General features: G+C 37.2%; 1 protein-coding gene across 4 annotated transcripts in view; it reads left to right on the top strand.

Annotated features, from left to right (window-relative positions):
- Positions 1 to 24934, top strand: part of MYO16 (myosin XVI) — a 377675-nt gene that overhangs the window by 290315 nt on the left and 62426 nt on the right. For all 4 annotated transcript variants that reach the window (XM_071807296.1, XM_071807294.1, XM_065829663.2 and 1 more), the window contains 3 exons: positions 3302 to 3382; positions 3645 to 3850; positions 23418 to 23520. In XM_071807296.1, the coding sequence (XP_071663397.1) occupies positions 3302 to 3382; positions 3645 to 3850; positions 23418 to 23520 (390 nt within the window). The remainder of the gene's footprint in view (positions 1 to 3301; positions 3383 to 3644; positions 3851 to 23417; positions 23521 to 24934) is intronic.

Below are 24934 nucleotides of genomic sequence, written 5' to 3' on the forward strand. Positions count from 1 at the left end.
ACAGAAAGAGCTTCCTAGAGGAAGCTTCCTAAGACTGTGGAAAAGATCCTCGTACCATATATGGAAGGAAGTATGAAAAGCATGTCTAAGTTAGAAGCCTAATCAAGCCAGGGGGAGACACCACACAACTGGGATCTCTGAACCTATGAGGTTTTTCACCAGTCCAGAATAGCTTTTAATCTGGAGTTACTCTCTTCAGAGACAGAAGACATATTCACGTTCATTTAGGAAGCGTGATAAATGAAATCAGAAATCTCAGATTCAGTGAGAATGCTCTAAACTTTTAGGTATTAGGTGTAAGGTGTGAAGAACTTCATCCTTCTGCCCACAGAGACAATGATGGCTTGGCTTCTCCAAGGTAGACTTTGAGAAAAGCTGTGCAGGTGAGAATTAACACCACTTCATTTCTGGATAGTGAGCTGAGCTAGTTTGAGCAAGGTACTGTGCTGCCCTGCAGGACAAAAGCAGAGCTTTAGGTATCTAAGCTGTTACAGTGGCAAAAAAAGAGACACTTTTTAGTTTGGAATAGGCACCTGATGCAGCAGCTGGAAGCAGGTAAGTGCTTAAACTCTTTTGTGGATCAATCCCACATCTATAACTGTGCTGTCCCAAATAATTTCTTCTCTTTCCCAGCATAGCTTTGAAAATCCACTGTGATGGGCTGGAATAATGTTGGTTTTGTTGTTTTGTTATTGTAATTGGAAATGCAGTATGAGGGGCATTTTCTTATCAGCTCAGAATTAAAATTACTATATGGTGAAAAGTCATAACCACTGCATTTTTATTGGAGTTTATCCTGAAAGTAAAGGCAATAAAGAAAAAAAAAATAAAGAGGGGAGGACAAAGAGGGACATTAAGGCAAGAATTATCCATCACAGATTGGCCTTCCTTTTAGATCTGATATGTGAGTTGTAACATACTGTTACAGTAGTGTAGGTAGTGAGAAATGCAAAACGGAAGGTACTCATGTTACCATGTATGGGTAGTCATCTAGACACCACCATACCCAGGGAAAAGAAGTAGACACTTTCAGAGGTCAGACAGGGGGTTGTTGTGATTACCCTCACTTTTCAGCTTGTCATCTGCAGACCTAGCTACTTTCTAGGCTATATAGTTATAGATTTCTCTTTGTATGGCCATGTATCTACCTGTTTACCTTTCTATAAATGACTCTTTCCTTGATCTTGAGCATGCCGTGACAGCTAAGGATGGCTCACCTTTTTGAGCTCACTACTTCTTGTAGTAGGGTCTAAGAGAAAAGTGCATCCATCCTAAGATAGACATGAAAAGATCTAATAGTTGGCCAGAATTTTGGAGTACATAAGGGGTCATAGGAAGCTCAAGTCTCTGTGACATATGAAGACTGTCCCCTTTTCAAATAAAATAAAGTATATCTTCATTGATGCTCTCACAACTCTTTTGCTCACATCAGCTCTTGTTCCCCTGTTTTCATGTAACCTTTTCTTATGCATGCTTCGGGCCTGCTGCATTCCCCTTGCTTCCTTTGGAAGAATCAGTGGGTTTCAGAGTTCATACAACAGAACTCTAGTCACATGAATGCATATCACTAACAAAAGGCTTTTCTTTCCACTGACTTGCTTAATGTTTTTTCTCTTTATGAACACTTTGCTTCATTGTTAGTTGAAAAACTCATCTATTGCAAAGATTTGGTATGTCTTATGGTTAAAGCTTTAAAATGCTCTTCTGGTAAAGAGAAAGTTTTCAGGAGGAGGTTTTAGTTTCTCAACAGAGATTATAAAGTTGCTTTTTTTTTCCCCCTGTAGATTAGAAGTACAAGATTTTGTGATGTAAAACTGTGTATTAGAGGGTAAGAGAGAAGTACAGCTTAGGTGATGTAGTCTTGTTCCTTAGCCCATAGCTGAAGATGTCCAGGTTTGGAGACTGAATTAATTTTTTGTCTTTGCCTTGTTTTCTTACTTTTCTTTGCCTTATTCTGAACCAAACAGTTATTTTCCATGGGAAGAATTATGAAAACTAGGACATCAGGCAGGAACTTTAGCATCAAAAGCATTGTTCCTGGCTCTTCCACTAACTCAAGAAATTATTTTGATCTAGTCACTTAATCTGTTGGGTGGTAGGGATGAGTGTATTATCTGTCAAGAGGAGAAAACTCTATTTTAGCTATATTCTTCAATCATTTTGTAAACTTTAACTGAGAAACGTCATTGGCATGCTAGTGGTTCTTTTTATGAGAACACCTGGAACAGACAGATCTCTTTTACTTTTCTTTTTTCAAGTTAGGTATGAATTTGCCTTTAAAATCTTATTACATCCTAGCAAGTGAGATTTGAAATAAAAAAGAGCTCCAAAGTTTAGCTTAGTGGGTAGAGAATTGCTTGCACTGCAATATTTTTAATGGAGTTTGGCTTGAGTGGGTCAAGAAGAGGCAATGATCACTTTCTCGATGCAACTAGAAAAAGACAGGAGTAGGCCAGGACATGCTGACTTGATAGAAAGGGAGTTTTATGGGGTAAGTGGACTGCAGAAATGCAATGAAAAAAGACAGAGGTGAAAAGGCTGTTATTGATACAGAGCCTTGGCCAAATCCTGGATTGCAATAAGTTTGCCAGTTTACCTGTAGAAAGTTTAACAAAAAAACCCTAATCTCTGCAACCACGTTTATAATGATTATTGACATTTAATTTCAAGATAGGAAGTAGAACAGAAAAATATAAAATTGTTCCCCACTCCCAATTCTGATGAATAGGATAACATTGGTTCTAAAGGAGATATGAAGCTATTGATAATTTGTATCTATAATGGTGAAAATAGGTTAAGAACATAAAATAAAAAGGTTAAGTGCGTTCACTTGTGCAGAAAGGAAAAGGGAGGAGGTTTTGCTATTAATATTCTTACTTTCAAGATTTTTTAATCATCTATGCTTACATTTATTCACTTAAGCATATGTCAAACACATAAGGAACCTTTTCAGAGAGTTACAGAATTATGCTACGTATGGGCAGACTTATGGAATACTAACTGCAGAAGTCCTGCTTATGCAATAGAGTTCCAGGTCATATTGCTTTGCCCAGTTATTTGGGAATGGTATTGTATCTTTCCAGCTGCATTTGAAATCAAAACTTTCTTGGTAGTCATGGCTCTGCAGATCCTTGAGGCTATTTATCCACTTTCCCAATTATTTCTGAAACTCAAATCGTTGTCTATGACACAGTATTTGCATAAATGTGTGCTTTTGTTAGTAAATTGTGTAACATTGAAAATAAAGGTTTGCCACCATCTTGAGCTAAAGGTATTGTGTGTGTGCTTTTCTACCCTGCAGCTGTTGAAAAAGAAGGGAACATCCTCATTTCTTCAGAGACTGGAACGAGGGGGTCCAACCACTGTGGCAATACAGCTCAGGGTTAGTAAACACCTTCTAGACATAAATTTACAGAAAAAAAAAAAAAAAAAAACAACAGAAACCCTCAAACATTTCAGAGGCAGGATTTCTCACTAAAGATTGCAATGGAAGAAAGAAAAATCATATACTTGAGAAATCCCTTTGCATGGCCAGGTGAAGCCTTTTCAGAAAATGATGTTGAAAAGTTAAGAAGAACATATGTGTTGAGCAATTGCCTTTGATGCAAAATAATGGTTGATAATTGATTTTTTTTTTCCCACAGAAATCCCTCACAGATATTATTGGGAAGCTGCAGAACTGCACGCCACATTCTGTTCACTGTATAAAGCCGAATAACTCGAAGTTGCCAGATACTTTTGACAATTTTTATGTGTCTGCTCAACTGCAGTATATTGGTGTCCTAGACATGGTCAAAATCATACGACATGGGTATCCAGTACGTCTCTCTTTTACAGATTTCTTGTCAAGGTAAATTCTTTTTAAGTTTCATAGAAAGTTTTTCCTACCTACAGTACAAAGCCTTCTGTCATGTTCTGGTAGCACTTGCAGTTTTGTTTTGCTGATGAACCTTTCAGACTTTCTTCAGAGGAAAAATCATATCTGCCAGCAAGGGAAGGAATAATGAACTTTGTGGAAATATTTATAAATATAATCAGTGAAATGTATTCAATTTTTAAAAAAATATAACTTAATAATTATCTTTTTATAATGTATGCTATTAATACAATTTATGAAATACAAAATATTGCATGTTGTTTCCAGTTAATTAAAAAGCAGAAGAAGAAATAGTTTATTTTTCAGGTTTATCAGTGTAGGTATCATGGGTTCAGTATTTGTATTTCATATACTTGGATGTGTTTCTGCATGGTGATGAGTTATTAATGCTCATACTACAAGTCCATTTTTTTTGTTGTTGTTAGAACTGAATTTTGAATTACTGTGAAAAGACAAAAAAATATATGTCACTGCTTCTGGCTGAAGGCAAGCTCTTTTCCCCCATCCTCAATTCAGTTTTGGGATTTTGGCTCACATTCTCAAATGTTTCAGCAAAGAAAGAGCACCATCTTGTCCTAGAGATGTTCAGCGAGCATCCTCATGCATTCAACACATGTTCCTCCTCTCTGCACGTTCTATTCCTTGACTGATATATCGATAAGTTATGATCTGGCCTATGTATTAACCTTTCAATTGGCTCTTTGGAAGAAGCTGTGAATGTTAAATTACTGCTTGGACAGGATCATATTTTCTCTGGCAATTTTATAAATATTCAAAAAGTTCAGGTGTATAGGAGTTTCTAATTCCATGTGTTTCAAAAGCAAGCTGTCTCTGTCCTACCACAATATTAATTGCACAGTGCAAATCCAGAAGTTCAGGCTGCTTTCATATTCTGACGTACTAGGGGCAACCTCTGTACAGCCAATGCTGAACTGCTGAATTGAACACTTCGAAGGACTATTACCTGAGCACAAAAACAAAATATTTTCTACTGTTAAATCCTTACAGTGGTTCCTGGCAGGAATTTTGTCCTTGCCACCTAGCTTTTTGCACTGCAGTTCCCAGATACAGGTTGGAGATCAGCACAGGCCTGTCGGACAGTGTGGAGGTGGCTCCTCTCTTTCGGAGGATAAAAGAGAGTAACAAAGATCATTTTATTCAGCTGGCTTCAGTGCCAGAGAATGGTAGGTACCATGCGTGTTCACTTTAACAGTGTAGGTATGAGTCCAGTGTTCGTCTTTTTTGGAGAAGCTTTATTTAAAATATTTATTTAAAATATGCTTTATTTAAAATATTTGAAGATTCAAATATAATGTCAATCTTTTTCCACTACTCCTTCAAGTACCTCCCAAAGACAAATTTTTACTTAGAAGTAAAAAACCCTAAACTTTTACTTCAAAGTAAAAACAGAAGGCATCTGATGTCTCACAATAATCTATTTATTTGCAGTAATGATAGTAAAACAAGAATAGCAACAAAACCCGACAATATTATGCCATCAACATTTATGCTAGCATTTTAAAGTGCTCTAGTTTTGTTATTGTCCATCTTTATCCTTTTTCCTCTCCAATAAATTATTGTATAGCTTCTTTGCAGCTGAGCACTGGTCTTTTTACCTATTTGCACTGGCTCCTAATAATTGCATTATTATATGTAAAATGAATTCAGCAGTGGTGCGGCTAGCACAGTGTCACTGAAAATAAAGTCCATTTTATAATGATCCCTGTGAATATATGTTGAACCTACTCAGAAGTTAGAAACAATCACTTTGAATATGTTTCTTGACACTACTGATTTTTAGATTTGTGTGCAAAGAGGAACACAGAGCTCTTGTCCCAGCATTACTGGAAGAAATTATCGACACCGTAAGGCTTTTCATAGTAGCCATTCCTGTTACACAAGCCAAAGCTTGTCCTACTTTGAACAGCAGAACATGTGAATTCTTCCCTTTACTCATGATGACCAGTTAACCCTCATATTCATACTCAGTGGATTTGGATAATTCATTTCAGATAGTACACGCGTGTAGCTATTTATTCTGTTATTGGTGGAAAAGTACACTTTTTTTTAAGCAGAAATGATATATTAGATTGTAGTTCAAAAGTACCATCAGTTCTTAAGGCTGTATTTTTTTAACCAATGGACTACAAGTAACAATAAGTGAAGAATCTCTGAATTCAGAGATTATGAGTTACCTTTTCAAGAACACTTGTAAAAAACTGACTCTTGTACTACATCTCTGTATTGCCTCAGTGACTGACAGGATGGTTTTGGAAACCAGATAATTACTTTTGGTGATGTTCTTGTGAACTGGATGTGTTTTGTTGTCTGCTCAGCCTAACTCTCATCTTGTCCTGCTATTCATTGAGGGGAATGAGAATTATTTGTCTGATTTCCATATATGCTTGTAAACCTGAAGTTGACAGTTTCCCACTTTTCAACTTTGTATTACCTTTGGTGTCAAAGTGGTATTTCTAGTGTTTTAATACTTGGGAAAATAGTATCTTCTCTATTTCTGCAATCAGTTTTCCTTCATCATGTCTCTTCTACTTCTTCTGTGTGGTTCAGAATGTGGTTTCCAGGCCCTAGGTGTGCAGCGAGAGTTGCACTGATAGTTGGGCCAGACGTTGAGCACAGGCACTGAGTGCGATGACTTTTGAAGAGCTGCTTCTTATACATCAATCAGGAAGCTGCACAAGAGACTAAACCTTTCTGTTTGAGGTAGTGGTTATTCTTCAATTTGCAAGAGAGAGGAAAAATGCCATCAAATTAATTTTTACTTAGGATCCCTCAATCCCAAACAAATACAAATATCATGTAAACAGGTGAAATATAAAATGTCAGTTATTAAAAGTAGTGATAACAACAGACTACAGTAATACTGGTGTGTATGTGAACAGACTCTGTTCTAAGTTGTCCTGGAACCAAGAAGGAAAAAGAAACAAACAAACAAAAAAACACACACCGAGTGTAAAGAGATGCATAGTTAGAGGCTTAGTTAAAACCTCATAATTAAGGAACGATCATGAGCGGGAGTAGGATCTGAAATACAAAGAAGTTTTGCTGATTGCCTTTGAGTATGGAAATGCATATCAATTCATAGGGCTTCCACTTCCACATCTGGAATGAGCCACCGTGCTCTGAAGCTCAGGGATAAAATGCAGCTTCTATCGCAGTGAATGAGGATGATGGTTTTTTATTTTGGGGCTTGTATTTTTGTGGTTTTTTTTTTTTTTTAAGTATGGAATTAGTGCATTTGTTTAATACTATACTGATTATATTGAGGTGGGGAGGGCAGAAAAATCAGGAAACAAAACACAGGGAAAGATGAAGGACTTGTTCCTTATTCACTGGGCTGAAAAAGTTTAGCTTCCCCACGGCTTGCCCCAAACATCAAAGATCTTCCCATTACTCTTGACAGCTGACAACAGAAAAACCCAGATGGAGAAAGAAAAAAAAAAGACAGTTTGCATCTCTTAACTCAATGAAAGATGCACCTGAGAAAAATGAAATTTGCCTACACCTTAATTTTTTCTTGAACGCTTTGTAAGAAATGAAAATATAAGTAATTTTTGCTTTATTCTGTCCTGCTCTACTGTGTCCTTGTTTGTAAATATTAAATACTAGTAAGGACTCTTGATTTGCACACAGGTTTTCTCTTTTGAAGGAGAGGATTTCCTCCCCATTTCAGTCATGCTAACTAGCAATTTGACTGTGCAGCCCCAAAGAGGGAAAAATAGGCCTATAGATGCAGAACACAAGATATCCTGCTATCCTAATACAGTTGGTAAGTGTGACCCTAAGATCTGTCAATCTAAGAATAACAAGACTCAGAGATATATCGCCAGACAGGTGCCTGTGAGAGGTTTACCCATAAGTGTAAGATTTTCACCTTCAGTTTGTGTCTTGGAGTCCTTCTGATGGACTGAGTTTCCATGGACACAGCTCTGTGGTTCAAGACTTGGCTTAGCTGGGATGCAAAGTGGTTTACAGTAGTGAGGCAAGGAAATCTTGTTTTTCTAGAGCTGAATGTACTATGCAGTTCTCCTGGGCTTACCTGGCTTAAGTAAAGGATATTAATGGTAGATCTGAAAGCACTGTGCAAAATCAAAGAGAATTCGTGGCCCAGATCCCAAATTAAATTCCCAAAAGGGAGTGAATTGCTACCCTCTGCCACCCTCCCTGAAGTTTTCATGCGTTCAATTTTATGATCTTCCTTAAAAAAATAATTAATGAAAAAATTAAAAACCTTTTCTTCACTGGCTAATAAAAAGACAGAATGTTTGAATTAGGGGTTTTTGTGGTGAAGCGATAGAATATTGGAAAACTTGGATGTTCTATCAGTAATACAGGCAGAAACATTGCTTTCTTAATTGGATGAATTTGAATAAATTTCTATTAATATCTAATTAGGGATTACTATGACTGTTCTTTACCATATATTTCTGAGTCACATTTGAGCTCTTATGATGGCTAAAGAAAGTCAGTAGCTAAGGAAAGGTCATATTTGGCAAGAACACTTTTTGCTGGGATACAAAGCTTAATCATTATTTCTATTGATGTCCTTTTTGGATTTACTGGTTCTGCTTCTGTGTAATCAAAGTAAAAGTTGACAGCTGCTAGGTGAACCCCTCAATCACCAAAGGTTGTTGATCAGAAGACAAATCTTGTGGAAGTTTTGGTTCTTAAGTGGAAGCTGTGACAGCTACTGTCAATGAATATATAATAAAAATTGAAATTAATAAGGTCAGATGCTATTAAATGCTGGAAAAACAGGCACCACCAATATAATTATGAAATGATATATGTGATTTCAGTGGATTTGCCAACTCCAGTTGCAGTGTTCCTGCTGAATTTGCCTGCAGTGTTGGCTCAATTTCTAAAGCTCTTTGAGTAGAGAGACAGAAATCAGTTTTACCTTATCTTTAAAAGAGAAAGCCTTGCATAACATGCATTTTAGACTCCTGAAAAAGTTTACCCATATATTTTGCATTAATATGTTCAGAATCATTCTCAGTAGGCTAGATTTTGAAATTCTAGCTTTAATTTTAAGTCAAGACAGTGGCACAAACTATGTTGTGGAAGAGTTCCAAGTTTCCAATTTGCAGCCCAAATTGTACACAGAGGTAAAGTATCCTCAAATATCCTTTTCCTGGAAGAAAGAAAACAGTAAAATAACCATGAAAGCAGAAACTGTCTGCAGATGGCTCTTTCTTTCCAGCATTTAGCATTTTGATATCTTATTTAAAATGAGGACAATTCCACCCAAGATATACAAAAAGCAGTTTGGCAGGAACATAGTAATTTGTTATGTTTTTGGTATTCAGTGGAATAACAAAAAAAGTAAGTATCAGTGTGTGCTCTGTTACCAGTGTAGAACAATAGGGCTCAGAAACTCTCTGGAGCACAGAGAGCCTGGTTGTACAAGCTCAATACCTAGAAACTAATCTCTTTCCATCAATTAATAAAATGCATCCTGGCTGACTTTCACATCATTCACCTCACTCGGTGCTCAAGGAAGACATATAAAAGCCATTTGGAATATAATTTTTTTAAAATAATGATAGTGATCAAGGATCCATCTTGAGTAATGAGGTGAGCCTATATTTCTTGCTCAGTGAAGTACAAGATTACAGCTGTTCAGGCATGTTCAGGTAAAAATGAGGTAGTAAGATACTCTATTTCACTCATTCTGAACAATTTTATTTTGGTAGCACCCTCCTTTACTGACTCTACTGCTAGTGTTTTGTAAATTGGATTGGAAGTTAAAATTATTTTTTCCTCTCTCTTTCTTCTTTCATGTAGTTCAACAAGTTGCTGAACTGTACCCAGTGCTTTGCTCTGCTTGCATTTTAGTTCCCTTGGTCGATTTATGAATTACTGCTTTAGAGACAGAGGTTCACATGTCACACATATTTCTTGTGTCTGGGACACTGCTTAGCAATGGAGGCTGCGAGGTCCAGTTGCTCAGGTCCTGAAATAAGATGTCTGTGTTAGGCTTCCTCTGCCAGTTTGCAGCAAACCTTCGGAACTGTTGCACCTCAGGATAACCTCAGTGGATTATGTGAACTGATAAGTAAATTGAACCTTTCACTGAGCTGATGAGAATTTCAGGATTTCTATGACAAAAACCATGTTGTTCAGAAAGCCCAAATAATTATCTTCTAGTGTGCTATACCTTGTCTTTATTTTTGCACTTTTTGAGTGTTTCTTGGTATTTCATCACTCAGGATTCAAGACTGTGTTTTCTGGGTTTAACTCTTTCAGCTCAGACTTGTCTTTTCCATCATGGGGTTCCCATCCTGTCTTCTGTCGCTGCTCAAGGAACAGCAGAGAAAAAAAATCATACTCTGAAGGAGAACATGTAGGCTGTATGCAGAGACATCTCTTACTGTGTTGCTAGAAGAGATAAGTCACTAGAATGCTACGATATACCATTTCAAATTCTCTTTAAAATGGCTTAAATGGCATCAATCTTGAGTTTTCACTATGCCTATGTAGACATGCAGCTTAGATTTTAAGTAACTGGTTAGACAGTGTCATGTGCAGGTACAGTATTAGATCACCCTCTTCTCTTGTCTTTCTTCTCCCTCTTCCTTTTCATTGACTAACTTTATTCTCTTTTATGGACCGAATGTGTTAAAATAGACAAATTACAACATCTAAGCTATATAGACTCAATAGAAAATAAAGAATCTCTAAGTTTTCAGTTTTTTGAAAGTAGGGTGTTAAAAAGAGCTAACATTCTGATTGTTTTTTTGTTTTAAAGTAACTTTAAAAAGATGGCAAAACATCAATTTGAATAGGAAATATTAGGAAGGAAGATATGGAACACAATGATAATGAATTCTTATGATAATCGTAGCAATGACGGTGGAAAAGTATGTTCAAAGCCTATTCTAATTATAGATTTTCCTCTGATTCCAGTATAAAGTTCTTCTTAGAGGAATTCTTATTAGAAGTTACACTTAACTGCAGATCTTGAACTCTGTAGTTCTACTCAGGGCAGCATTCATTGAGAATGAAATACTCTCATTGTGGACTTTAGGTCAAAATGGCTTTAGAGTACTTAATTATTACTAAATCATCCAGACAATTGACTTTGCTTGAAGGTCATTCTGAAGAGATACCTTTTTTTTTTTCCAGGCAAGGAAGTTTATGTTCATGCTAATATCATGGCTTTGTCAAATAATATGTGTCCTTCTGCAACTGGCATAAAGCCATTATTAATAAACTATTGTAAGCTTTTGGTCAAATTTGTACAATTAGCTGATGCTGTATTGCACAGATATGTTGCTTAACATTTGTGGATCTTCTACAGGACTCAGCATTGCATATCTGAACTTCCTTTGTCCAGAAGCTTTTTGGTGTTTTTTTTTTTTCTCTGCCTATTCTCTCTTTTTCTTGCCTCTTGAAAGCAGGGAAGTTATAGTATTTTGTGATATATTACTTGTGAATTTTAAAAGTGCAGCAAAACATTTCAGAGTCTCCTGAGCAAGCTAGGCAGGGCATTAGTGGGAATGATGTACTGAGTAGATTGCAAAGTGGTAGGTCATCACACTGGCCCTTTTAGCTTTATTGTCTGCCATACAATAACATCACCAGTTTTCTCATAGAGCAATGCACTGATATGCGCCACGATACCTTAAATCCTTGCAAGGAGAGCAAGACATAATCTGACATGTTAAAAAGCAATATTCCATTAAAGGAGATGTAATGATATCAATTTATACCAAATGGCAATCTTACCATTGTGTAGTTTGTTGTCTCAGACCTAGAGCTGGAAGAGGTATTTCTGATTGAAGGTAATAATTTTTATTTGTCTTCTAGAATGCAAGAATAGGTGAGTAAATGAAGTATTTTGAAGTCATCAATTTTGAGGGCACCTTAAACCCAAATTCATAAACACGGTAATAACTAATGTCTTGTGAAGAATGAAGGTCATCCACAAAATTTAAACCCATGATTTTTAAAATGACTATGCCAGTAATTTCACCACACTGCCACAGCTTCTTAAGTATGATGGATAGTGGCTTAGCAACTTCATCCGCCAGTCCCCTCAGGACCCACGGATGCACCTCATCAGGTCCCATAGACCTGTGCACCTTCAGGTTCCTTAGATGGTCTCAAACCTGATCTTTTACAGTGTGTGGTTCTTCATTCTCACAGTCTTTGCCCTTGCCTTTTGTGACTTGGGCAGTGTGGCTAGAGCACTTGCTGGTGAAGACCAAGGCAAAAAAGTTGTTGAGTACCTCAGCCTTCTCCATATCCCAGGTTACCAGGTCTCTCATTTCCTTCCAGAGAGGGCCCACATTTTCATAGAGGGTGACGCCACTGCCTGTCCTTCCGAATAGCCTGTATCCTTCCACTCCAACACTCCAGTCATAGGACCCATCCCACCATGTCTCTATGATACCAATAAGATCATAACCCTGCAGCCATGTGCATGTCTCCTCATGTTTATTTGCCATGTTATGTGTGTTTACATTTAAGTTGAGCCCCTGATAAAGCTGGCATACTGGTTGGAATTCCTTTGTGCTGCTCTTGAGGTGTGCTCCTGCTGACCTGTGACCCTTCTCCAGGCCCTGAGCATCTATTACTGGCACTGGCATAAAACTGACAGGAGTGGAATGGATAGAGGTTCCCCTTCCCCAGCAATTTTAAAGCACTCTTCTAGCTTTTACAGCCCTTATCCAGCTCTACTCTGTATTCAGAAAGCAAAAATAAATATCAGCATTGTTTGCTGGGCATCTTCTGAGTTTTATAGTGCAACTTTCATTGGCTAAACTGATTATAAATGGTTATAAACTCTTGTGACATTGCACGGAAGTCAGTTGAATTATTCATGTCTGTCATGTACTTATGGTTCTGCAGGATCGACATGAAAAGGGGTCCCTTGAGTGTGGGGTGTTATTAGGTAATAAAATAGACAGATACAGGGAAATAAAGGCAGCATGGCATGGTCGGTTTTAAGTCTGGCAGTTCCTAACTTCCAAATATTTAGTGTGCAATCTGAATAATTTTCCAGCATTATTTATGTTACATTGAGTATAGAATGTATAAAAATTAGCAGAGCTTCTTACAGGGAGTTTCTTGTTTTGTATAATAGAGAATGACTGGCTTTTAAGCTGTTTCAAAGAAAATCTCAAAGTTTTGTTCTCCCTTCGCTTACAATAGTTATGCAAGGTATTTTTCTGCCCTTTTTTCTACTGCCTTGTTTTTTTTTGGGGGGGTTAGCGAGGTTCATTTTCTTAGGCAATGATAAGTCTATTTGACACATACAAACATAATTGTGTCTGAACTGTTGCAACAGTTTCAGTGATTTTCCTTCTTTTAACTTAAGGAAGGATCTGTGAAATTTTAAAATGTTTATGTTATTTCCAGAGCTAATGCCAACCTTGGAACCTCTGGACTCACATTCACTTTCCACTAGCATTTGACATTTCTCATCCCTCAGAGCTAACTGAACATTCATTAAATCATTAAATAACCTGGTTGCTCTATGATAACCTTATAATATCTATTCATGTGTTACATCTGTGAATTTAAAAACTTGTGCTCTTTCTAAACATGGAGAAATGTTCCCACAAGTACTAAAATACCTACCACAGTAATGGGTTCCATTTAAAAGTCTGGGTTATAAAAATAGATAAAATTATGTTTGTATACAAATGCACATATTGAAAGCTCTTGACTCTTATCTCACAAGCTGACTGAGTTCGATGTGCCCATAACAAGCAGCTAGTAACATTAAATGATTTCAGAACCTTGATGTTTCAACAAAAATAATTATTGAGTACTTCATAATTTGCTGACATCACATAATGACAATGATAATAGACATAGATTTATATATGGTAGTAAGAAGTTCAGTTAAATGCCTAACATAGAAATAAACCTGTTAAAATGAAATATTATCAACCCCTAATATCTTCAGTAATCCTTATACATTGAGAACCTTTTAAGGAAATGCCTATTAAAACAATAGACCTCTTAAATTAATACAAACAGTCCATCTTTAAAATAAACATTTTAAAGAAGTAACTATGCAACACTTTAGTTTATGCTAATGGCACTATGCAGGAACTTTGGATTATCTAATTAAGGTATAAATTGTCACATGGATAAATTAATTTTACTGTATAATTTTAAAATAATTCCTTTGTATTCATTGATTAATTAAATAGAACTGTGTGCTTGCAGTGCCTAGGAAAATATAATTAGTTGCTCTTGACTGCTCTTTTCCCTGCTCATAGGACTTGTATAAATGCAGTCCAGCTGCCCCACACTCAAAAGCGACTGTGACCCTCCTGCTGTTTTTTCTTTCTGTGGTTCTGCAGCTGTTAAATTCTTTCCACTCAACTCAGACATTCATGGCACCCTTTTCTTCTTATCCACATCTTGATATTCTTTGCAACCATTTAATCTTCAGCAGAAGAACTTGGAATGAGACTTCCAAAAGCTTGATTTCCTAGTCTGAATAATCGTAGGCAGTTAATACTGGTGACATCTGAGAGCAAACACAAAATCCTCTGCAAGCATGCATGTAAAATCCTAGTATGTATCTTAATCACTGGATCTTACTTTGCTTTGTGTTTTAGACCAATGTGGCGTTGATTTAAGGTCATCAGTTTTAGCAGAATTATTCCTGCTGTGCTCCACAGTAAATGACAGCCGAATCTGGTCGCGTATTGATACAGTATGCCAAGGGGACAGCCTTAGCCTAGCTTGAAAAATGTTGCTTCTGTAGAGTTTGTCTAAGCATTATACAATTCAGAGCCAGGAGAATCCCTGTTACTCAGGCTGATGCTGCTCACAGTTCAGAGGGCACAAGGGAAGCTCCCACAGCAGAGAGTAGAGATGATCTCCCCAGGGAAGCTCTTTGGCCTGTATGGTTTAAGAAGGTTCTAGAAAACTTCCCTATATTCCTAATACAGCTTGTCTGAGCTACTACTGAGCATTGTGGGAAGGATATTAGGTATTTTCATTCCTCTTTGACTGAGTGAAAGTTGCACAGAAAAGAAAGAAAACAAAAAACAAAAAACAACAACAACAACAACAAAAAAAAGAAACACAACAAAAAAAAAAACACACAAAGCAAGGAAGAAACAAAGAATCATCTAGGTGTAACATGAAATTCAATCCTATTTTCCTTTAGTATCAAATTTTCCATTTTACTCTGGTTTTGCTTTCTGCTTCTGCAATATGTGTCTATCTTGGTATATTTCCAAATGAGCTGGGAAATGAAGTAGGAACCTCTCCCAGAGACCATGTGGGAAAGTGCATAAGCCCACTTTGATGTTTCAACTCAGTATCACATCACATTTCTGAAGAAACCTTTTCAGAAACAGTCATAAGTCACTTTGCTTTACACAGCCTGCTTGCAGTTATTCCAGGCGTCTGATTCCATGCTTCCAAACACTGGCACAGGAGCTGGACCCAAGCATGTCCTTGTCTGAATACCATTTCAAAACCTTCTCATTATTTCACTCCTTTGTAATGTTATGCCCACCACTGTGCCTGCAGATCCGTAGACCAGCAGTCATGACATTGTCTTGTGCTCCTTGAAGGATGAATTTCTATCTTGACCTACTCAAAGTTGGCCTGCAGGGGAGGCCCAGCAAAAAGTTTCCTGGAGGCCAAGTGCACAACACTATGATAATCACCAAAACTCTTGCCTTGTAGTGTGATTTTAAATAAAGGAATGCATGACATCTTCTAATTCCTTAAGGCCTGAGTAGTGAGATGTGGCTTAGACTCACAGCGCATGTTTTTTCTCTGTAGTAGGAAAGGGCAAAAATTTACCCACCTGTTCCATTACCTTTTGACTCTTACTTCCAGAAATTTCTTTATTCTGGTCTTTAATAAAAAAACAAAGGGGATACCTTTTGATTTTTTGTGATTTCAGACCTTTTAATTTTGCAGGAGGACCTGTAATTTTGATGCCCTGTTTCCACATGGCTACGTCTGTGGAGAAGGGAAATTAGCTTCATTAAACACTGGTACTATATCACCTCTGTGTTATACAGAATCAAATTAGCAGGTTGATAAAGAAAGGGGTTTTTTTGTTCTATTGTCCATATATTCTGCGTACAGTGAAGCATTTTACTGCTCATTGTGCCTGTTTGTGGAGTGCCCAAGCACGAAGAGGAAGTTAGCTACGCGGAAGGCCTGTATATCTAGAAGTAAATTAAAACATGTACGTAGTTAGAGGCAAGTGTTCATTTAATAGGGCTGCTTGTCTGTTTGATGCTAGCATATTTCTGATTTAATGTGTCGGTTTTACCAATTTCTTAAATAAATATATTTTTACGTTGTTTTATCAAGGTGGGATGGGAATGTCAGCTGTAAGTAAGATGATGCAAATGTATTGTAATGCAAAACTTGAACAGATGCTGTGAATTCATTTTTTATTTGTTTAGCTGAATCCACTAATCCCAAGAGCTGAACTATAATTTATATTCTATTTATTATTCTGCTGCCACGTTGAGATGAGGAAGACCCTGCTTAATTACATGAAATATATGAATAAATATTCTAGGATTAAGACACACATATATTCATTATTTCATCTCTCCAGAAACAGAAATTCAGATGTCTAGAAAAGATAAAGGGTGGCAAAACCTGATGAAAAACATAAAATTTAGGAAAGAAAAAAAATAAATCCTTCCAACTCATCTGTCTATCACCCATCACAAAGTAGTGTCTCTATCTGAGAATTATTTTTTTTTATTTTTTATTCAGTCTAAATTAAAATATCCGAGATGGCCACTTCTTATGCAAGGGTATCCAGATCCAGTGGATTTCATAGCCCTGATCCTCCCTCAAAAGTCTGTACTGAGCTTCACACAGGCACAGTGGCTGACCCACATGCAGGTCACTGTAAAATTTTATTCTGGGAGTTTTCTGAGTGTTTTCCTCTTTTATTTCTTAGACTTTAATTATGTTCTTTTATCTCAGTTGCATACCACTTATGTCACTCTAAGTATATTTTCCTTTTTCCATAGGCATGTTAAAGCATGCTATGTATGCCCTTACACTTGTTTATATAGGAAATGAATTTTTAATTGTTGAAATAGAAAATCAGAACGTTTCATCAGTTGAGAAGTTTCTGGCTTCCAGCAGCATATATAAAAACATTGTGGTCAAACTATGATACGTGGTCAGTTTGCTGTATGGTCACATTTAGCATTATCTCTTTCCAGGTTTTCTTCTGTCAGCAAATGTCTGTGTGCCAGATTAACCCAGAGAGAATAAAACTGTTTGCAGTTTTTTCAAAATGGCTCTAATTTTATTTTCTCCCTTAAATCTTATTGGTCTGCAGGTCTAGCCATTTAATCCTGTCTTGCTTGATATCGATTAGGATATTTTAAAAACTAACACTAGTACAGTAGACCGGTGCTCTAAAGTTTTGCTTCATTGCCATATATACTTATTATTTGTTTCAAATCCATCAGGCAAGTTGCACTTCATGCTCACCTCTACACAAATCTGAATTATTTCTGTACATTTGTATGAAGCAGCCTCAGTGCAAAGTGTGTTTCATATAAAGGTGAACCTTATAGTCCTCTTAGACTGTATTTTTATACTCATAAAAGAAGCCCGAAATGCAGTGTTTGTCTGCTGTAATCTGTTATTTATAGACATATTTTCTTCTCTGCACCCAAGGATTTATTCTTTCCAAAATTTTGAATACCTGCTTTGGTCATTAATATTTATGCTGTATAATGAGATATTTCTGTCATATATATTGTACAGAGATAGGCAGAATTGCTCTTCTTTTCTTGGAAACTATAATAATCTATTTCCCGTTTTCTCACTATGTGGAATTTCCCATGTTCCTCATATATTAAAACTAATTAGGTTATTCCTTCAAGAAAAAAAAGAATATAACACAGGGAAGTGGATTGAGTATTTATCCTTTATATACACATAACATTAATCAAAATTCCATCCTATTCTTTGCTGCTGACTGCTTTTATAAGGTTTCTATTACTTGAACATTTTCCAGACATCCTTCTTTTTTTTCTTAAAAAAGTAGGTTTCTCTCTTCAATAGATAGGTCCTCTAGATTATTTCAGCTCTCGCTTGATAGACTTTTCAAATACAAACCATGCCTAACCCACTCTCCCCATCCTCCCCAAATCCAAACAAACAAAACTAAAAATCCTGAGTTATGAGCACATAGTGACAAGTTTAGCAAACAAAGTCCTTCTCTTTCACATACTTCACAGACATAATAATACATCAATCTGTTACCAGTTGTCAAAGGAAGAAAAGAGGAAGTTTATAATGGAAAAAAAGAGAATTTAGCAAGACAGCACAACCTGGTTTTACTTATTTGTGATGACAATTTTTATATTTCTTCTAGCAGAAATACAGGATGCAAATTAATTTTGATTGCCTTCTTTTATTCACTGCTTTTTGAATAGATTTTAGTAAATCATGCCATTTTACCCTGGCAAACAATTACATTGCAGTAAACAAAAGAAAGAGAAAATGAAACTGAGACATAATGAATTACACTGGTAGGACTGCTTATTTTTCCTCGCCTAAACTGTGTTTGGATATTTAAAACTTAAAAGTACATTACTTAGCATTCTATTAAATCAGTTTAATGCTAGACATACATTATTTTAATTTTTTTTAAATGGCAAAGATGCGGAGAGAAGGAGTTGCTTTCAGGAAAGATTTGAGTTTTGGTGTTAGAAGTTGTCTTCTTACTGAGGACATTGGATTGCAGCCAGCAGCTACCCCTGACTTTGTCATTTTTGGTCTTTCTTTCTTGGCTAAACTAGAGAGAGGACCAAGAAAAAAGAACAGCAAAAAAAAGAAAGAAACAAACAAAAAACGTTATTCTGAAGCTTCAGTTCAAGGACATCTATGTGCTTTGTTTAAGCTGTTGATTTGGAGCTGCGTGTTTTTGTGCCTTTTGTACTTACCCTGTTCTTTCCATTAGCATCTTCTATCATGTTGATGTGCTATTGAAATTGTGTGTGTGGTGTTTATTCCAATGCTCAAAGATTTGCTGCGCATACAAAACTGCAAGTGCAGCCCTCCAGCCTGTTTGTGCACACACCGTGTAAATCAAATAACGTGCTGAGCCTGAGAATAGTCCTGTGGGTTACTGTGCCATAACCTGAACTCGGGAATATTCTGTCTCAGGGAAAAACTGCTTGCTGGATCTTGTCAGCTATGCACTTAGGGAGGTGAGGGAGAAAATTATCAGATAACATCCTTATCTGTGAAAACACAAGAGAACTGAGTTTTCCATATTCACAAGCTACCTGAAGGTGTTGGCAGCAGTATCTAGTCCAAACAAACAAACAAACAAATCATTCAGAAGTAAAGGAAGAGAGGTCAGAGCACAGCTCCAGTAACACCAGAGGGTCCCGGCCAGTCTGTGCATGCTCACAGTGCTAGCCTGTCTAGCCCAAAGCTCGTTCTTCTGCATAGGTGTGTAAAAATGACAAGTTAGGACAAGGAGGGTGTTAAGGACAAAAGTGGGGAAAATGGAGCTTCTCTCACACTGATTTCCTATAGAGGGGCGCTGGGGAGAGCCCCCTGACAGTGGCTTTCCCTGTCTCAACTTCTGATTGGAAAGGGGACACACGTGTTAAGGTCTTGCATTTATTTCTTAATCGATACTACATTAGTCTTGTCATGGTGGTGGAAAGGTGTTGATTCATTTAAATCCTTTAGATCTCCACATTTTGTATTTTGTTTTGCCTGCATTAGTGAATGAGTTGTGCTGGGTAGACCATGAAATATTGCTTTTTATCAGCTGCTTGGCTTGGTTAGGGGAGAGATTCACTTTGTCTAATGTTAGATGCTTATGTTGGAGTCAAGAGCGTAGACCAGTGGAAAGAAATGGGGGCATAATTCATCTGATCTGTTTTCAGCATCAGTGTTAGAGTAGGGTATATGACACCTGCATAGTGTCTTCCACTGACTCTTAAGAAACTCTGGGCAACTAACTTATACAAGTTAAGCTGAAGCGTATTTCGCCTGACTAAAGATTTTTCTTAGCAAGGTAGCACTGAGTGTGCTCACTGGATTCCTCAGGATCCTCTCTAAAGCCCTATAAATACACTCTGCCTTATTTCCTGAGGCAAAGTACATGACCTGTCAGTGAGAAGAATCCTGGTATTTCACTGAGTGTCTTCATCTATTTCAGAGTGAGCTAAGGCTGCATTGGTCGGGGAAGAATTCTCCGAAAATGTAAGGTTTCAAAGACTCTTCAGATTACATTTCCCCAGAAGCAAGACCTGTTGTTTGCAAGTAACTCTAGTTTATACAGGCGTGCACCATAAATTCAGTATTTTTTATTACTACTTTCTGTGACACAATAAATTTGAATAATAATAAGTTCTTTTGCTATTCTTGAGACCACAAAAGGGTTAAATTTAAGAAGATATTAAATTATTGTGTCTACATGGTAACACAAGCTCAGTTCACAGCAGAAGGTATCTGATAAACTGAAGAAATGTCATTTCATGTTTCAATAATTTCTCGCTTAAATTTATTTTTATATATTATTGTCAGTTTTGTTTTTCTTTCTTTTTAACACATTTTTACTGAGGATAATAGCAAGTTTAGAATACAAAATAAGCAAACAACAACAAAAAACAAACACCAAGCTAAATCCAAAGTGTTTGGTTATCTTCCCAACAAAAGGGGAAGAAAAAAAAAAGATAGTTTAAATATTTTAATTCATTTAAAATTAAGTACAAAAAAAATAAGCTTATGATTACATAACCACTTTTGTCCAGTACAAGTTTGAGCTGCCACCAGTAGGTATGGTCTGTTCAATCCCACTTACCCGTTCCCATTACTCTCCTAGTGTTAACACTGCTATTTGCACAACTGGGCTGAGAATCAAACTGGGGAACCATTCTGGCTGAGAAATAGCTACATTTTCTTGTGTTGTTTTTGTTTAAGCGTTCTTATACAAGATAAAAATGGTTGATCTGAGACAGCAGATGATGACACTGAGCCTAAAGGTACTTTTTCATCCCAGCTGCCAGTATATTTTAACAAGAGAGACTGGAGAAGCAAGGAAGTTCTCTTAGTCCCTCTGTTAGTCACTCTGCAGATAAGTGAGTCAGACAAGGAGACTTGTGAGATTCCTCTCAGCCACCCAGAGTGCGAACGTCCTGCCTGGACTGCTCTTGAGTCCACCTATGGTCAGTAGGGAAAGGCACCTCCAGAGGGCAATCTCTTCTCATTTTAACAAAAATATCTAGGAGGCATAGAACAAGTGGAAATTCCTGTCTTCACAGACTCTTTTGAGAAAAAGATGACTAAGTCAGGCTAGGGGTGTAGCATTTCAGTGTCTAACATAGGGAAGAGTAGATCATCTCCCAGATGACTTGCTGTGTTCACAGAGGAAGTTTGTGACAGAAATAAATTTCCATAGTTAGCTCTGCGTCTCCTACTACAACCATCAGCCCATCCTTTTTTCTAAGATAAGGCTTGATTTAGTGGATAGAAGGACATTGTGAACTCTGATTAGACTTCCAGGATAATGTAGTGGAATTTCAGGGACTTTTAAAGGTGGGGGAAAACAGCGGATAATTTTTGTCTGGCTCCCTGCGTAATATAAATTGTAAAGAATGTTTGGTTATTTTGTCTTTGAGTCTCATGGTTTTCATGGATCTAAAGTAAATCTGATCCAAACTTACAATTTCAACCTTTTAAATTTTAATTTGGCTCTGTTTTAGGAATGAGATCTATTTCTTTGGGTTTCTGCTGTGAGTGAGTTTCAGACTGACAGCTTTCACAGTTACTTCTTCATGCATTGAGTCAGCACCAAATCATCTTCGTAGCAGTCAGCATTTGCTAAGCTTTCCAGAAGTTGTGTCTCCAACACCTCTGGTTCACTATGATTTCTAAGAAAATCCAGTTGATTCAAGTATGGGAACAGGGTAGCCCCAGCCTTAATAGCAGTCCATAAGGCAAATGTCTTTGTGATCATACAGCTAGTTGAGCTATTGGGAAAGTAGGATTCCCGTTTTTTGATAGCTAATGTGGAGTGTTAGACTAACTAAAAGGATCTCTGGTGAAGCTTAGGCCTTTCCAGCCAGCATTCCTCCAAACAATTCCTGGGCACAACTGGGGAATTAAGACAGTCTAGTGACCAGTCCCAGAAGACAGCTTAGATGTGACTGCACTCTGTTGGAAGGTGACAGAGTTTAGTAGAACATAGCAGAAAACTTAATAAATAGAAAGGCTCCGTTTGGTTTTTTGGTTGGTTGGTTGGGTTTTGTTTGTTTGTCCGTTCATTGTTTTTGCTTTTCCCAGATGGTTTCTATGCCAGAGAAATAATCTTAGCCATGGAGTCCTCAGCAGGACTGCTACCAAGCCAGAGAACGCTGCCAGTCTGTGGGAGCTAAGAAACTCAAGGATCTGTGCAGCTCCAGAAAACTAGAAGTCTAGGTGAAATTTGCCCTTCGAGCAGTTTGCCCACAGGTGTTACTTCAGAGTTGCTATAGCTCCTCGGACCACTGATGTCCCTGGAGTCATTCTAGCCTTGCAGCATTGCCTGCCATGGTTTGTGTGAGTGGACACAGGACAGAAAAATTTTGAGTTGCACCAGAGCTATAGGTGAAAAAACCAAATAAATGAAATGTCAGGAAATGCAGTAAGCACACAAACTTCAATACTTATCCCTGTTTCATTTGGAGTTTAATCAAAACTGACACAGTTGCAAAATCTTTCCTTTTCAAAAATTGACATTTTATGATGAAAAAGCATTCCAGCTCATTACATCCAGTCAGATGTTGACTGAGGAATACCTTTAAGAAAGTATAGTAATAATATGAAGCATGAAGATGTATAAAATTCATCAATTTAGTAATATGTTGTAGTATGTCCACAGTTAAAATTTGAATTTTATACTTTATTTGACTTCATCTGACTGAAGTTTCCTGCATGAGTTCTTTCATCTATTACATCAAAGAGCCCTTTAATATCTAGCATTTTCTGCCTTTGAAGGTACTTGATGCTGTAATCAAGTCTCCTGTTGATCTTCCAATAGTATAAACTGATCAGATTCCTTCAACTCTCTTTCCTATAAGACTTTTGGTTCATAATGAAGAAATAATTACTTCAGACTGATGGAAAACATTTTTATCAATGTCACTTTCTGAAGAATTACTCCTTAATAGGCATATGTCATATGACAGATACTGAAAAAATGTTTTCCACCATTCAGTGACCTGATTCAGTATCAATTAAATTGGTTGGTGAGGCTTTGCATTCTTTCTGCACTGATTTTCAGTGAGGCATCCAAAGAACTGAGAGGAAGCACATCTGGGTTTTAGACATCACTTGTCCCACATTGTTATTAACCAAGGTCATGTCTAATAATATAAAAGATTTAAAGTGATTGTACACCTTGTTTTCTTCACCCTTAGGAGAATCCTAAGCTTGTGGTTTGGATATCAAAGATTTAAGAGTCAAAGGAAAACGGACAATGTCTGCAAAGATGTCAACCAGGACAACATTAGAGTAACTCTACTTCTGCTGATTTTTCTAGGTATAAAGATTTGGCTGATACAGCAGCAGGAGAGAAGAAGAAGTTGTCTGCCAAGGAAAGATGTCGTCTTGTTCTTCAACAGTGTAAATTACAAGGCTGGCAGGTTTGTGATCTACAAAGCAATTAAAATATCATTCTTTAAACAAGCTAGCTGAGTCATTCCCACTGTGGCAAGCCACCAGATCCTTTGCAGCACTATATTCTTTCGGTATTTAATATATGCTTTGAGGTAGAATCGAACAGATTTTCTGGGTTTTCTAGCATATGAGTAACTGTGATCATTGTGTTAAAAAATCAGTGTATTCTTGTTGGAAGGAAAATATTCCAACTAAGCATATACATTGTGTAAATTTTTAAAGGTATCTGGTGTACACATTTTAGTGGTTGAGTGGTTTCTGAATTACAAAAAAAAATGCTGCACATTTTCTTTATGTAAAATCCTATACTGAATGCTGTACTGTGACCACGGGAGAGAACAAAAACAACTAGTTAGGACTTACCATCTAGTCAGAGCCTTTGTAGGCACCAACATGCTGATTCAGAGAGAGACCAAAGTATCTAGGGTTGCTGTACATCAAGTAAAGTAAAAAAAAGGAAAAAGCCAAACAGTGAACAGGAAGCTCTCAACATCCTATCCCATCTCCTTACCCTATTTATATCTTAGTTAATCCTCATCAGCATGAGGATTGCAAGGTGAATCTCTCCATTTAGCCAGAGTACTCAGTCTTCTCCTTGGGGTAGCTTTGTAATTGAGCAGGACTGATTTCTTTAACATGTGTAATTTCTAAAGAAAATGGTGTTTCCTTGCACACTATATAAGCTATTCTACAGAACAGAGGCTTTCTGTTACTTAATGTGTAGTTCATTGTCCCAGGTCGTGTGAGCTTCAGATTCAGGCCTTTTCCCAGCCCAGGAGGACTGAAATCTATTCCACAAGAGAGCATCCAGACCAGCTTCAGGGACAGGTATGAAGTTTAGGGACTGAAGACTCCTAGAGGCTTTGGGAATATTAGTTTAAAGGAAAGGGTTAGCATAGGTCATGTAATTCATGTGTGACCTCTAAGCATGAAGATGCCTAGAAAATGTTTCTGCAACTGTTTGTGAAGGGCAAAGACTATGTTGGACTTTGTGCTATGGATGCTTCTCAGTGGCTCAGACTCCTTAGTTGTAACAGGAAAAACAGTAAGCCCTCCACTAGGTTGGGAGCACACATGCATGATCACCTGCACTTGGACACATAAGAAGATTTTTCTTTGGTCAAAATACTGTTTAAGTCCCCTTTTAGTCACTAAAATAGGTAGTGGGCATATATAGCCTCACACTCTCAATAGCAAAGAGCAAAAGGATGGACTCTGAAAAGATAATAATATTAAAATAGCCTTGTTTTCCCTATTCAGATTTCTTAAGTCAGCTCTGGGGTATATCTTGCATCCTTTCCACAAGGTTCCTTATAAAAGAAGTCAGTAATATGTAGAGGCTGTAACTTCACTTACAAGTACCTGGAGCTGAGAGCATCA

Source organism: Patagioenas fasciata, chromosome 1 (assembly GCF_037038585.1).
Source record: "Patagioenas fasciata isolate bPatFas1 chromosome 1, bPatFas1.hap1, whole genome shotgun sequence".
NCBI lineage: Eukaryota > Metazoa > Chordata > Aves > Columbiformes > Columbidae > Patagioenas > Patagioenas fasciata.